The sequence below is a fragment of the Chrysochloris asiatica genome, unplaced genomic scaffold (genome assembly GCF_000296735.1).
Source record: "Chrysochloris asiatica unplaced genomic scaffold, ChrAsi1.0 scaffold00224, whole genome shotgun sequence".
NCBI classification, from domain to species: domain Eukaryota; kingdom Metazoa; phylum Chordata; class Mammalia; order Afrosoricida; family Chrysochloridae; genus Chrysochloris; species Chrysochloris asiatica.
This window is the reverse complement of record NW_006408742.1, coordinates 3,065,721-3,081,901: the sequence shown is the minus strand read 5'-3', so window position 1 is coordinate 3,081,901 and position 16,181 is coordinate 3,065,721. Positions and strand designations below refer to the sequence as shown.

At 40.4% G+C, this 16,181-nt stretch overlaps 1 protein-coding gene across 1 annotated transcript in view; it reads right to left on the bottom strand.

Annotated features, from left to right (window-relative positions):
* Positions 1 to 16,181, bottom strand: part of ATP13A5 (ATPase type 13A5) — a 211,018-nt gene that overhangs the window by 163,885 nt on the left and 30,952 nt on the right. The window contains exons 6-7 of the mRNA XM_006873142.1: positions 12,642 to 12,711; positions 9,379 to 9,513 (exon numbers count right to left, since the gene is read on the bottom strand). Of these exons, the coding sequence (XP_006873204.1) occupies positions 9,379 to 9,513; positions 12,642 to 12,711 (205 nt within the window). The remainder of the gene's footprint in view (positions 1 to 9,378; positions 9,514 to 12,641; positions 12,712 to 16,181) is intronic.

Here is a 16,181-nt window from a genome sequence, read left to right as displayed (position 1 = left end):
CCCTTCCCCCATGAGCTTCTATTGTTACACTAGCCAGCAACTCCTGGATCCCCACCCTGCATTCCTGAAGATATTCATACTTCACAATGTTCCATAGCTTGTCATGATCAACATAATCGAAAGCGTTTGGGTAGTCAATAAAGCACAGGTAAACATCTTCTTGATATCCTCTGCTTTCAGCCAAGATCCATCGGACATGAGCAATGATATCCCTCATTCCACGGCCTCTTCTGAATCCATCTTGAACTTCTGGAAGTTCTCTGTCAATGTATGATTGTAGCCATTTCTGTATTACTTTTCATAAAACTTTACTCACATGGGATATCAAAGATACCGTCTGATGATTTCCACATTCCGTTGGATCACTTCTCTTTGGAATGGGCACAAATATGGATCTCGTCCAATCAGTTGTCTTCCAAATTTCTTGGCAGAGATGAATGAGTGCCTCCTGTGCCGCCTCACTTTCTTGAAATATTTCAATTTTTATTCCATCAATTCCTGGTGCCTTGTTCTTTGCCAATTCCTTCAATACACCTTAGACTTTTTCCTTTATTATCAATGGCTCTTGATCATATGCTACCTCTTGAAATGGTTGAACATAACCATCCAATAGCCGTTTAAATTCCAGCTACTATTTTAAGAGAGGCGAGGATTGAGGATATGTTTTTTTTTTACTTTCCAAAACCACCCCTCTGACTAGTCAGTGAAAGGGTCATTGATCCCAGCATTCTTGGCCAGTTTATTAGGTAAAGTGTTTTAATCCTTGCAGGGCCTTTGTGATGGTTCCATCAGGAATTGTGCTGCTAGGGATAAAAGTAAAACACTTACTTCTTAATATTACACATACACCTCCTTTCACTGCTAGCACCATGTCTAGTACCATTCTGTTTTCCCTAACTGGCTAGCTACACCTTGTCGGGCATCTTTGGTGTAGTTTATAGTAGATATAATTAATCCAATCAACATTTTTTAACTTATGGTAAACCACCAGAAATGTATATTCTCAAACCCTGCAACTATCCAATTCTTAGCTTTAAGTTCATTAGGAACTCCTCTAGGGACTCCAATGGAGTCTATATAACCATGTGGATCCAAAGATCCAGGAAAAGATCTCCAGACGCAGACTTTTTCATTGTACTCACTGAAGAAAATTACTACCTGGACCAAGGCACATGTCCCAATCCAACTGGATGGCAGCAACTCTCTGAGGTTCTCTTTCCATAATACTACCAGACATCCACCTAGGGTACTCTGAGGGCCATATTATTGCCACTGCTAAGCTCACCAGTGACATTTTGGACACAGATGCAAGTCCTCAATTCTCCTATAGACACTGTGAAATCTGCTCTCTACCTTGAAAGACAATTAAGAGTGGTTCATCATCCCTATGGAACACGAGAGGATTGCTCATTTCCCCAAGCATCCTTGTTTTGGAACAAAGCCAACATGCAGTGCATTTTCCTATCCCATCTGAGGTGAAAAATACCCACCCGCGCTTGTGGTTTATCAGCTGTGCAAGCAAGGCAATCACTTTTGTTGAGAGCCTGCACTGAATATTTAACCCATTCAATCCAATCGTTCACACTTCTTTATCTTGTTTCTATCTCTCATGTTTGTCAAATTGAGGTTCACAATTGTGTGCATTTTAAATGTTCACATATGACAAAAAGAAACAAAAACAAACAAAGCCACCTGTTCAAATACTTTTCCTCAGGCTGTGAATCTATTGTGATGTGTGCTATGCTGCACCTTTAGTTTTTGGCACGAGTCTATCTTGCACAATTTCATATGGGGATGCATTGTAAGTTACCCTGACTCTGGTTCAGAGTAAAAATACTTATCTGCATGGGAAAGCTGCCTCTGGTCCTCCAAACTCCTGTAGGATGAGGGAATGCTGCATCCATGGTTACACTTACTACTAATCTGACCTGCTAGTTGTAGATGAAAGCCTTTTGCACCACCCCTATGGCAATGGCATATTCCAGCCATATCAGCTTTGAAACTCACCCCATCCAGCAGAGCCCTAGCTAGGCAGTCTCCCAGTCACTTCTCAGATTCACCCCGAGAGGTTCTCTGGGCTAAGGATGTGTACCCCCTATCCCTGCCCCCACCAGCAACCACCCTCTCCACTGGGCCCTTAGTGAGTCCACCCCTTCTCTGAGGTCTGGATGGATGTCTCAGTGATCAACAGCCCTTGGTAAGGGCCCCCTCAGTCCAATGGAATCTGTCTTCTTTTCTAGGTTTTGATCAGCACTAAGTCTCCTGGTCTGAAGTGATAACCGGTGAATTTGAAGGGAGAGGTTTGAGCCAGAAGTCCTTTTAACCTTAGTATTTACAGAGCAGAAGAAAGGGCCAGCACATAGTTCCTTAGGAATTGATCTCTAGTGGACAGGACTGTGGTCCTTACTAGGTAGGGGAGCCTATAGGCATTCTCTGCTGGAATAATGGATTCCCCAAGTTTTACCATGGCATCATGCCCCTTTACAGTGACTACCATTTGACCCTTCAGCTTCAAAAGTTTTGAGCGGGTCAACATTAGCATGAAGATATTCAGGGATAGCACATACCCACAACAGTATTTACTACACTCTGTCTCTTCAAACTAAAAGAAACATTACTTGCTCTATCGCCTTTATACATAGATACAGTACTTCACTTAAAAGCTTCTCAACAGAAATGTCAATTCCATAAAAATTCTGGCTGTAAGAATGACCCGTTTTTACTTCTTTAAACATACTCTAACATTATAACCTTGCAAACGAACTGAAACTCTATCAACATCCACGGGTACAATACAACATCCTTTTCTTCCTCTCTAACAAGATGAAATGCATACATACAGGGTGGCCCAAATTTTAACACGTTAACAAAAATGTTTTCATTTCAGAAAGAATATTGGTACACTAAATATCTTTTAAAATAGTATTATGTTCTCATAAAATCTGAAACATGAATAGATAAAATGTACACACAATAAAAACATATACTTACACTATAGTGCACATTTAAGAATTTAACTGTACTGAGATTTACAAAAGGTATTTTTCAAACACACAAACAATAATAAAAACACACAAAGAAAGTCTTGAGCAATATGCATTTTCAAAGATTACTATCATACCAGCCAAACAAATTCTTAACCACTTTTTAAATGGATTCATTTGTAACATTTTACTGCAGAAAAGAATAGCAAAGGTATTAAAACAAAACAACTCCCAAATCTTTTCACATTTAAGTTACACCTTGAATGTGTAAAACTCAGAGCTTACCTTAAGAATTATATTTGAAAATTGCAATGTGAAAAAAACACACATACTTCATTTTTTTAAATAGACTATCTCTCACTAGGCCCTATATTACTTCCCTTCAGAAGTTTCATTATTATCTTCATCAACCCCACCTCCACCCCTCATCCTAACCCCAATTTTGCGATTAGATCCCATCCTAAAATATTCACCCGTGCCTCTGAGACATAGAGAAGAAGCCTTTCTTCTAACTTGGTGTCTTTCGTTCGTCTGGCAGGTCAAGGAGGATGGGATGGCCCCAGTGTCGATTTATCAAAGGTTCCTGGTGGGGCTCAGTCCTAAGGAACCCCGTATCCCCCTAGCCTTCGTCAGTCTCTTTTGAAATGGCCTGTCTTCCCACACTTACAGCATCCTCTGATGGTTTTGGGGGCCTGGCCCTGCCCGCCCCTACCTGTGCTCCGAGGATGCCGGAACACTGTAACCACTATCCCACTTCCCTCGAGGAGAGGGGTCTTGTTTTAACCTCTTATTAGCAATTTTATTCACAGTGTTGTTGTTGTTGTTGTTAAGTGCCGTCGAGTCGGTTTCGACCCATAGCAACCCTGAATAGGGTTTCCGAGGCTGTAAATCTTTACGGGAGCAGATCGCCTCATCTTTCTCCCGTAGACACCATGAATCTGGTTTTCTGCTTTTGCTCCTCCTCCTCTCTACAAAAACTTCCTGAGCTGCTCTTAGCAGTTCATCAGTGGGTTTGTTACTCCATTCAACTACATCTACTAACCAGACTAGAACCTGATTCCCTGTGCGCTCAACCCTGCTATTTCCTGGAGGCTTCTCGAACACCCCAATTTTTGTTTATCTTTTTCCTGGATTCGGGGACTGTCTCCCCAAGTCCTCAACATTCTCCCCCAAGGATGGTCAGGAGGAATGTCTGTGTGAATCTCTCCTGCTCCCTGTTTTCCTTCTTCCCTAGGCCTAGAATTTTCATTCCCCATATTCTATTGGCCTTGGTGCCTGGTGTCTGAGTTTCCCTGTGCACTCAACCCCCTATATCCTGGAGGTTTGTCGCACACACCCTGAGATTTGCTTCAGCCGTCTCTGGCCACTCTCGGAAACACAGATTGATACTCCGCACTCACTTTGCTTCCAATATGTGCTTCAGTCACACACACTGGACTCCGAAAATGCCCAATCACCAGAGGAGCTACTTACAGTCCAATTTCACCACCCGGCTCGGACACGAGATTGCTTGGTTGTCACGGTTAGTCTGTTCTCAGTCTTTCACGTCTCTCTAGCTAATTATCTTTTAATAGTCTCAGCTCTTTTTCTGACTCTCACTGGGAGGCGATCACTCCTGCAGAGTAGGCCGCCAAAATCAAGGTGCGACATGTCTCTTTTTCCACCAGGGCTGCCGCTTCAAGCAGCCAGAAAATCCTGGATGGGCCCCCAAATTTGTGAGAAATGTTGTTGATACCCTGGATACTGCCTCGGTCCCTCTTGGTTATATGGTCACAGGTGAGTTATCAGGAGTGCTTACCAATAAACGCTCCAGAAATCCAATCTGTACTAATTTTATTGTTAGGCGCCAAACCCAGAGCACAGGGAGAGACGCACCAGACTGCGGGTTACCAAAGAATTATGTCTTGGTGTGGCGCTGTGGGTTACTGTGCCAGACCGCAGTTGAACTGCAAGGTCAGCGATTCAAGCTCACCAGCTGCTCCTCGGAAACCCTAGACAGAGTCGCTATGGGTCGGAACCCACTCAACGGCACTTAACATTGATTGAGTACTATGGGGTTAACAATCTTTCCCTGGAAACCACCTGTTGCCTTGATGGCTGTAGTCTCATTTAAAGTTCCTAGTCAGCTGAACAAGTTTTTCCCCCTTCTCCTATGAGCTTCTATTGTTAGTTACACTTGCCTGCAACTTCCTGGACCCCCCTTCATTCCTGAAGATGAACCATCTTGAGAATTTATTTCTCATACTCCCATGAAGGAGCTGGTGAACTTGAACTGCAAACTCTGTGTTTCTCAGTCCAGTGCTTATCCCTAAAGAGCCATGGCTCTCCCTTCCAGTTATATAGGCACTTTCATCTAATCCGTTCAGCTGTAACTATGGACAACCACCCCCCACCTACTCACCACACACACAGAAAGTAGGTTAAGGAAACAGATGATGAAGCTGATGTTTTAAAGTGCCAAGTAACAAGTAAGAGTAGTGAGGAGGAAATTTGAACCTTCATTAGAAAAGATCACCCATCAGAAATCCTGATAGTATTTTAACCTAATGAATTCATTGTGTTGTTGTTGTTAAGTGCCGTCAAGTTGGTTCCGACCTATAGCGACCCTGTACAGGGTTTCCGAGGGTGTAAATCTTTACAGGAGTAGAAAGACTTATCTTTCTCCCGCGGAGCGGCTGGTAGTTTTGAACCGCTGACCTTAAGGTTCGCTTATTAATAGTTTGTATTAAACTCACGGTCAGCAGTTCGAAACTACCAGCTGTTCTGTGGGAGAAAGATGAAGTTTTCTGCTCCTGTAAAGATTTACAGCCTTGGAAACCCTGTACAGGGTCTCTATGAGTCGGAACCGACTCCACGGCACATAACAACAACAATTAAGCATTTGAGTGATAGTGTGATCAGGTGTGCTCCCAATGTACCTGGGGAGAAGAATTGTATTCACTGGTCATTGCCTTAAGTGAGGTATTTTTAATGCCTAACAAGGTGCCTTGAACAAAACATGCATCCATTAAATCCTTATTGAATGAATAAATATCTTTCAGTCTAATGATTAACTGACTACCTACAAATAATAAAAATATGATGATAGCTAAATACTGGTGTGGTGCTAAAGGTTAATGCGCTGGACTGCAAGGTCAGTTTAAACCATAAGGTTGATGGTACATGCTCACCAGCCACTCCTCAGAAACCCTATACAGGGACACTATGGGTCGGAACCAACTCAACAGCACTTAACAACAACAAGTAAAATATGAGTTCACTCCATAAAATATTGTAAAAATAATATATTAATGCTATGACAGAAGACAACATGATGGTGTTTCTCTTACATTGTGCTGCTTATATTACAATCATGGAGTTTTTTTAATTTCCCCCCAATTTTTTGATAAAGCTATTTTAATATGGCAAGTTAATTCAATCTAATTAATTTAATTTAATCATTCCATTAAGAAATATTGATAAAATTAATTTTATATGAATTCATTAATTTAATTCATCTAATTTAAAAATTACAAAATACATTTTTAAAAATGAATTTCTTCAAGACAAATAGTTGGAAAGTGGCAGAAAGAGTTAAACCTAAATACTATATTCAGATTCTAAGGAGGAAGACCCCCAGCAAGATGGAATGGCAAAGTGGCAGAATCAATGGACTCAAGCGTGGCAACGATAGTGAGGTTGGCCCAGGATCGGACAGTATTTCGTTCTGCTGTGCATAAGGTCACTATGAGTCCGTACCAACTCGATGGCACCTAACAATGACAACAAAGTTAATATTCTCCTTCAGTGTCTCTACTGTCACCCAAGGAGACATTGTTGTTGTTAAGTGCCATTGAATCGATGCGGACCTGTAGCGACCCTGTATAGGGTTTCCGAGGAGCAGCTGGTGAGCTTGAACCACAGACCTTGCAGTTCAAAGGGCTTTACAGTTTGGTGCATTAACCCACAGTATCACACCAGGACTCTCAAGGAGACATATATGGGGCCAAATTAAGAGCTAGATAAGAAGATTAGACAATTAGTTAAGATATTCTACTTTAAACCAAGATTTCATAAAGTCCAGAAACTATAAATTCTGTATGAGGACTTCATTAAATGACAAAGGTGAAAGTTTGGAATACTATTCTGTCTTTCCTACTGTGGTGAGGCCAAATGTGTCAGATCCTTTGTTACCCTGCTATCTGTTTGAATTCTGTAGCTGAAATGCCTGTAGCTCACCAGAAGGACAGAATTTCTTCCGGTTTACCTGGGAAGCCAGACAGAAAGAATTTGCCATTGTCAAAGAAAGGCTGCTGACCACTGTTAATATTTTTATGACTTAAGTTAATTCATAAGGAGCTCTGGTAGCATAGTGGTTACGAGTTGGGCTGCTAACCTCAATGTCTGCAGTTCGAAACTATCAGCTGTTCTACAGGAGAAAGATGAGGCTTTCTGCTCCCATAAAGATTTTCAGCCTCAGAACGGTACTTAACAACAGCAAGTTTGTTCATGAAGCAACATTTTGAAATAAACAGTCAGATGACAAGGAAAAACAAATACACAACAAACAAAGTCCTCTAGTCCTTATTTTCTAACCCAGAGTGTTTACATTCACCTATCCTTTAATTTTTAGGACCTGATTTCTAGGTGTTTAAATGCATATTGCTTTTCTGTCATTTCTCTCCAAACACTTTCAAAGTCAAAATTTGCAGGACCTAAAGCCATGTAAAAAGTCAATAGGAGCACTAATAGTTGGTGAGTGTCTGAAATAGAGTAGAAATTCAACGTGTCTTTCAGTGAGAATTGTATTAAACACCTCCACGTCTCCCTTCCTGACATGTGCCCAGATTTTGCAAGGCTGATGTCTAGAATCACTTGTTTGCTTACATTTCATTTTCATCCACAGCTTTGGTAGTATCCTGGACAGGGCTGTGTGCTAAGAAAGCATTGTATATTGCAGTAAAATTTCGTTTCATGAGGAATCATCAGTGTCTGTGTCCCCAACCCACTTTATGACCTTGCATAATTTCCCTGTGTTTTAGTTTCTTCTTCTAGAAGAACAAATAGGGTTAAACGAGATGGTTTCAGGCTAATGCCAGGGCCATCACTCAGGTTCTCAAAAGCCAATTCTACAGGTGAAATTTTCAAAAATATACAACAAATAGAGGGGTTGCTTTGTGATCAAATCTGATGAAAAGCAGACTAGCAGAATCTTTTCTAGAAAGAGACTATGAAGAACAAGGATTTAGTGGGACTGTAACAGTAATTTTCTGTTAAATTTTATTTTATAACCTGTTGTTTTTCATAAGACCAGTGAAAAAGAAAGATTTGAAATGAACGTAGGAGGAACAATGATGGAAGGAGACAGAGAGAGACCATGGACTAAGAATTGCTTTAGGAGTCAAAGGAATTGTGAAACTCTTACAAGTATATTCCAGTCAATGTTATGACTGCATGAAAAAGATGGATCATCTAGCAAAAATGGAATTAGAGTCCATAAGGTGGAACAAGGGAAACTGGCATATTTTGCAACATGAAAGAACATGGATCAAAATGCTGAATTAAAAGATGTTTTGAGTCATGAAAGAGCACATAGGCATTGCCACCTGGAAGGTGGACCCATCAGGGTCCTATGAGAGATACTGTTGTGGACAATGATAAAGAACGATGCTCCCTTTTCATCTGAGATCAGGGCACTGAAGAGAATGCATGATTGAGGCTGTTATGGTCACTTTGTCACCATGTGGAGCATGAATCCCACTCACAGTAAGAATGATTTCTCAAACCATAATTACTAGAAAAGCGATCACATATTTGAATACTGTGGCAATGTCAAATCGCTAATGACGCTTCTCAATGCTTGTTAAGTTCTTGTAGTATTCAGACAGATAAACAATTCTCAAACTAACACCAACCAAAAGACCACACTGTAGGTAGCACTTCAGTAAAGCCAGGTGACAGTTAGAGAACTCAGATCCAGCCATGCCCAAAGTAAAATCAACCATAAATTGTCTTACGCGAGTTGCTCCACTTAGCTCAACTTGGTAGTCTGTTGACGCAAACTGAAGAAGTCTAGATTTATCCAGAGGGTTGGAACACTGCCCATCCACTTTGCTAAACTCTTGCCACAACATTCCTTCCCACTGCACTCAGACACTGGCTTCAGAGTCCTTCCAAAACTACTATTCAATGCAAACGTTCTGTCAATAAATCAGTAATCAGCATTTGAAAAGATACTGGGTTGAAATCAACCTGAGATTCTTTCTTGAGATTTCATACTGAGTCAGCCCTTAATTTTTGCTTTGATGTGACTTGTTTGACAAAGCAGATAATTACTCTTAGGAGAATTCTCATAGGTTTTGCTTCTTGTGCAGCCACAAGCTAAATGGAGTCCAGTAGAGATTTCGACTCTTACCTGTCTCAGATCGTATATACTCAAGATAATGGAGAGAATAGATAAAATGATGATGGCCACAGAGTATTCTATGTAGCCTTGACTCAGCCACAGAGTTAGGGTGAAGGCTTGGAACACATAGAATGGATTTAAAACCTGCAGGTACAAAAACAGCATTTCAGTTACTTGTATGGACCTTACTATCAGTCAAGATGATACCATTTCCTTACAGAATGTCATTATTTCGTCTCATTTTTCACAAAACCTTTACTATTTAAGAAATTCATCTAGAACTCTAGTAATCTGGGTGTAGACAATGTCAGCACATAGAATGGGATATGATGGAAGCAAACTTACTTTGAGCCCTCAGAACCATGCCCACAAATGGACCATTTTAATTTATTTTGAATTAAAAAAGAAAGATTTTATCAGTAACAAAAATCCCATCATTAATCCTTTAAAGCAATTTACCCAGAATGGAAGGGAAACATGATTTAGTTTTGTTTTTTATTTTTGACAAGTTGAAACAGCTTAATTGTCAGCTTCTTTTTTGCATGTAACCACATGCTGCAGATTTAATAGAAGCATGCCAATATTATGACATGTAACATATTTTTTCTGTCCTAGGTTTTAGCAAGATCCTTTGTGAATCAGTCCGAGCAATGTGGCCCTTCCCTTGGACAAGTAAAGATGCTGAAGAGATATGTCTTAACCCAAAGCTACAGTAAAAATCATAGGCAGACTATATCCTTTGCCCCGAACTTGGTCATCCATGAATATATTGTTTGGTTTCTCCAGAATAAGTTCAACTTTTTAGATTCCCTCTACTCTCCCCACTTTGGAAGTTCTGACTCCATTATTAATAATTATAATAGAGAGAGCAGACTTGAGGAAGCTGAAGAATGGCTCCACGATGTATATGCTTAGCATGAATTTAAGAGCCCATCTTAGAATAGTAAAAGTTATCATCTTAAGAGCGTCCTTTATAATTATGAATTAGATAAAATATTAGTTAAAACCAATGTTGTCCCTTTCTGTAATTCTCTAATATATTTTTTTAAAGATCTACTTTAGTACTAAAAATAAGCTGACATCTGTTTAATAAGCCAAATAGGTTGCATCATAAGGATTTCTTAAACTCTTGAATATATTTTGTATATTAAAAATTTGATTCCTTTAATGTTTCTTATTATTTCCATTTTAACATGTTTTACTTTCAAATTAAAGCTCTTCTGTTTGCTTGACAGAAAATGCTCTAATTGTAGATTATGCACTAATGATAATACAATTTAAGTTTATATAAACCCCATAGAAAATTGGTTAAATACTTTTTGTAGAAGAAACAATGGCATCATAATGAATTTAGTTTCCTTATTCAAGGTTATTTTGTAATCAAATGTGAAGTCATTTTATTTGTTTGTTTCTACCAAAGGCCTCATAAATAGGTGCTAGAAAAACTGCTCCTTTCAAAATAAACCAAATTAGCATATGGAAGAGCCATTTGCAATTTGCAAAAGAAGTTAAAAATCTGCCTTTTCTTTGCACTTTGTAGAGCAATGATAGATATGAAAAGTTAATATTAAAAATGTACAGCCCTACTCAAAAATAAAAACCATCTTCATGGATTATAAATACAGCAGAAAGATGCAGCATTGAGTGGAGACTGACATAAGGCTAAGAGGCTCCAAATAGAGACTAGACAATGACAGCTGAGAGTTCAATTCTATGGGGAATGGAGACAGGAAGTACCCACACATGGCAGGGTACAGGACCTAGACTTCCTGTGCAAAGTGAGAATGGTGGATTTCCCTGCTTCAGCAGCAGCCATGAAATGTCACAACCAGTGGCTCATAGGTGGAATGGGAAAGAATCCGAATCCAGTTTATGGTGCAACTGGGAGCTAGACCAAACTTTTTTTTTTTTTTTTTAATGTTTTATTGTGAATTATGTGATAGTTTACATGGGAGAACATTAGTTTTACATTCATCCTATCATATATTGTTTCATTGCCATGGTTACAATCCCCTCCATGCATCATCAACCAACTAAAGGGTATACACTACAAGCCTGCCTCCAGGTCATTAGCACACAGTCCCTCTCCTTCTCTGTGTCTAAAGTCCCCAGCTGCTCCATCTCTCCATGTCATTGTCTCTGCCTCCATCTCAGGCATCACTGCTTCTCTAGGTAGGGTCCCGTTCTCCTCTCTTCTCCCTTGATGGTCCCAGGGATCTCCGCTCCTAGACCGAAAAGTTAATCACTCCCCTCCTTTTGCTATAAACCAAACTCTTACCTGGCTCAAGGCCTGCGACTGGATGACTTCACAGAGCTAAGACACCAATCATCCAGTACAAGCTCTGGTTTTGAACACTGAGCCTTATGGGGGCCAGTTGGAGGCAAATACAGAGTCATCAAAGATGGAGAAGGAAGGAGAAGGAATGAGCACAGGAAAACAGGGAGGAGGATGTGAAAAAAAAAAAAAAATTCCTGCTTAAGATGAACTCTGGTTACCAGTCGTTCCATGGGAGAAAGATGAGGCTTTCTGCGCCCATAAAGATTTATAGCCTCGGAAACCCTATACAGGGTCACTATGAGTCAGAACTGACTCCACGACACATAATCCACCACCAAGATGAACTTTTGGGTCTGGGGGCCTTTAAAAAACACAAGTAAAACATTGTAACTAAGGGAGAAGTCACTCTCAGGAAAATTGAATTAAAAGAGCAATTTGAGAAAAAATTAAAAAAGAGATTATAGAACTAGTAAAATGGCCCTACCACCATTGGATTTACAACCATAAGTTAGGCAGTTCAAACCCACCAGCCACTCTTGGAAATCCTATAAAGGGATGGAATGAGTTGGAACTGACTCAATGGCAGACTACTTCCAGCAGTCTGATGAAAGTTGGAGGGAGCATCTGCCCTGAACCATGCCCACCATCATCACAGTCATAATTGCCACCAAACACTTAAGGAAATGAAACAAAACTGGAATCTACACCTCACAATAATAAGGGTGAATTTAAAACAAGTGGTTATTGAAAGGGCTCAGTTAGAAATCCTGGAATAAAAGTTATACCCATGTGCTGAAATGAAATTAAAAAGCCTAAGTACGCTGGAAAAGCAGAAACTAAAGTCAAGAGGGGAGTGACATATAGAATCCACATGAAACACAGAGTTCATTCACAGCAACGGATTGGTGGGCTGCTTTAGATGCCCCTGGGGAATGGGAAATGACTAGTGGATGGATGGTATTATTTCTCTCAAAAAGAAAAAGAAAATAGTTACCTGTTTAACAAGCAGCTTCCATATGGGCTGGATTTCAACCTCAATGGCGTTGGGTCCACACACTAGTCTTCTGTAGGAGATTGGTCAACTATTAGTACCATACACACACTGACTGGTAAGTGACTGTAAGCCAAATGAAGCAGACGTCTTATCTCTACTCTTTAGGGGTCTGGTGACTTCAATTAAACAGTAATACGCAAATTGCATTTGAAACAAAATCTGAAACTACTAACGCATTTTAAAATGAAAATGCATGATAGAAAAGAATAAGGCCTGGAATGCTAACCTCAAGGTCAGTGGTTCAATCCCACTAGCTGCTCCTCAGAAATCCTATACAGGGTCACTATGAGTTGGAACCAATTCGACAGCACTTAACAACAACAACAAGGCTTAAAAGGACTAGTTATGAGGCTGTTGGGAACCTCACTAACATACAGAGGAGGAGTCTAGAACAAAATAAGTTCTTTGCATCTAGGACTCCCTGTGCTTAGAATCTTCTAAAACAAAAAGAAAGAAGGAATGTTGAAGATGCTGTAAGATGGTAAATGACAGAGGCAGTGGTCCTGCTTGGCCCATGGGGCAAATGCTGAGCTCCTTTGGGAAGGAGGCTTGCTGGGAAAGCTAAAGGAATTGTAATACTTGCCAGTGCAAAGCAAGATAGGCCCGAATGTGCTCCATATAGGGATTGCATACTCCCCATCCCCAGGCATCGAGGGCCCAGGTAGCATGGCAGCAAGAGACTCTGCAGATGTGGGCAATGTGATGGGAGCTGTCAGCAGAATCTTGGAAGATCCTGGAGACAGAGGCTTAGTAGTTCTTTTGCAGGGCTCATCCAGTCAGAGGTTTCCTCAAGCATGTGGCAGAGCAGAAGCTTTGGAAGCTGTGAGGACCCTACCCCCAGCAGTATGATTAAAGTTGGAAGGAGCAGTGACATAAACAGAGCATCTGCCCTGAACCATGGTGTGCCTGCCCCATGACATAAGAAGGAAAAAGCTTTCTTTAAACCCACTGCCATTGAGTCTATTGTGACTCATAGCAACCCTATATAAATAAGGTTTCTGAGGCTATAAATCTTTGTAGCAGATAGCCTCATCTTTCTCCCATGGAATGGCTGGTAGATTAACATTGCTGACCTTGTGGTTATCAGCCCAATGTATAACCAAACCCACTAAGTCACCAGGTCTCCTTGTCAAAACTTTTGTTCTGTCAAGTCAGTTCCAACCCATAGCAACCCTTTATAGGGTTTCTGAGGAGTTTGAGCTCCCAATCTTGTGGTTCAAGCCAACTTTGGCATCCAGCGCATTAAGCCACAGTGCCACATCAGGACTCCAGATGGGCATGAGTAATTTGGAGAATGGCAAGGGTTTCCCCTTTGGGAATCGGTTGTTATTGCTTACTATTTGCTTTCTATAAATTGTAATTTATAGTGTTGACTTTCATTTTGCCAACACTGGGTAAGTGTCTAATGTGCCTGGCTCTGTCACAGAAGAATGTAATCCCCACAACATGACTGATGCCAATGGGTGAACTTGCTTCATTCCTAGAGGTCTAATGGTTGTCCAGAAACTTGAAGCACAGTCTTGTCTACATGTAAAATGCAGATAGACATACATGTGAAAATAACCTAGATTATTATCTTTCCATACAAGGCTAAAACAATTTTAGCAGAACACAAGCTGTGGAAAGTCAGTTTCAAATGCAAGTCAAGTGTTCAAGTTCTTCAGCTTCTCAATTGGTTTTTGATCTTACTGTTGAGAAAGAGAAGTTCAGCTCTAGTGAGGACCGGGATCCAGTTGTTCAGTACTTGCCTATAGATTATCTCCTTTAGGACTCATCTGAAACACATTTGAATCACAGTCTGGTATGCCTCTTGCTGCTTGCTCCTTTCTACTGTCTTTTGCCAACAAGCACTGTGTGTGTAGACATTAGGTACTCGTCTCATATTCAGAACAAGCCAAGAAGAATTTGGAAGTATAATGATCAATGGCTGAGCAACCAGAAAGAAAACAAGGCTTGACACTAAATCACATGAGGAAAGATGGAATTTCTAGGGGCTGGATGTAAGAGACCACTGAGGTTTCCTTTAACACCCAAGATTTGATTTTAGTGGGAAATATGCTGTAATGTGTTTGTGTCTGAAAACCCAAAAGTGAATGATTTGGAATACTTTTGATCTGATTGTTTATTCATTCACCAATGTATTCACAAAAGAATTACTGGGGTTACATTGTGTGTTTAACCCATTAAAGTCTAGATGGTAAAGATTCGAGTGGGGTTTCTCAAGTAAGTAGAACCTTGTCAGAATCAATGAGCTTTTTTTTTTTTTTTTCAAATTAATATAACCACCCTATTTTTTGACCAATGCTTCCATTCTGAAGGAGCCTTGGTGGCACGGTGGCTGAAGTGTTTAGCCATTCACCAGAAGATTTGAACCCACCAGTAATTCCATAGGGAAAAAGTAGCCATATACTTCTGTACAGATTTACAGTCTTGTAAATCCTAAGAAGCAGTTCTACTCTGTCATAAGGATTGTGATGAGTCAGAATACACTGGACAGCAGTGGGTTTTAGCTTTCATTCTGATCAGCTTCCTCTAGACTTCCTGTAATGGAGGGAGATGTATGAGTGTTCCAGATAGTTAGTGCTAGGCCAAGGGATTCAGACATGACCCACTACCAGAGATACGGGGATTTTTAGTGAGCAGATATATAAAGTTTGAAAATGTTTACAGGATTGCTACTCAATCCCTCATCCTGTCTTATGAAGGGAGGGAGACCTAAGATATCCACAGATGCATAAAATATGGTATACAACTTCTCATATTTGGGTGGGAGTCCTGGTGTAAGTGCTGTAAGATAAGCACTAGACTGCTAACTTCAAATCCACCAGTTGCTCCTTGTAAAGTCTATAAAGAATCACTTTGAGTCTGATGTGACTTGACGTCACTTATCAACAGCAACAAGTAGTATAACAAGAACAGAATAACAAGTGAGTTTCAATTCTCCCCTAAAAATAACAACAACAAACCAAGATTGTCATGTTTCAGAAACTGTTTTGGAGGTGGGGAATCTCTAGGTTAGCAGTGATTTAAACTTCCTCTGTACTTTAAGCATGTCACTTACATTACCTTTTTCTTACAAGAGACAAAGGCAAACAAAGGCAAGAAGAGAGAGGGACTTGATTACCATCAAGAATGAAGAGCTGGGAGTCAAATATAGTCTTTGGACCTGGGGTGCATATTCTGAGACTCTCCTAGACCCAGGAGAGGACTGATGCCAAAACACATGGAGAATTCCTTGGAAGAAGGAATACCAGGTTCACAGAGGTTTAAAAGACACGGACTACCAAGCACAAGCCACAGAGACAGAAAGGCTTCCCCTAACATCTAAGCTCTGAGCTTGGACTCTAGCCTACTCAACTGTGAGGGAAAACATTCCTGTTTCTTAAAGACACCTAGTTTTTGTGTTTCTGGTATGGCAGTACACCAACAAATATTACTAAAATAGACTCCTAGTGTGGCACTATGGGATCAGCACTGGAC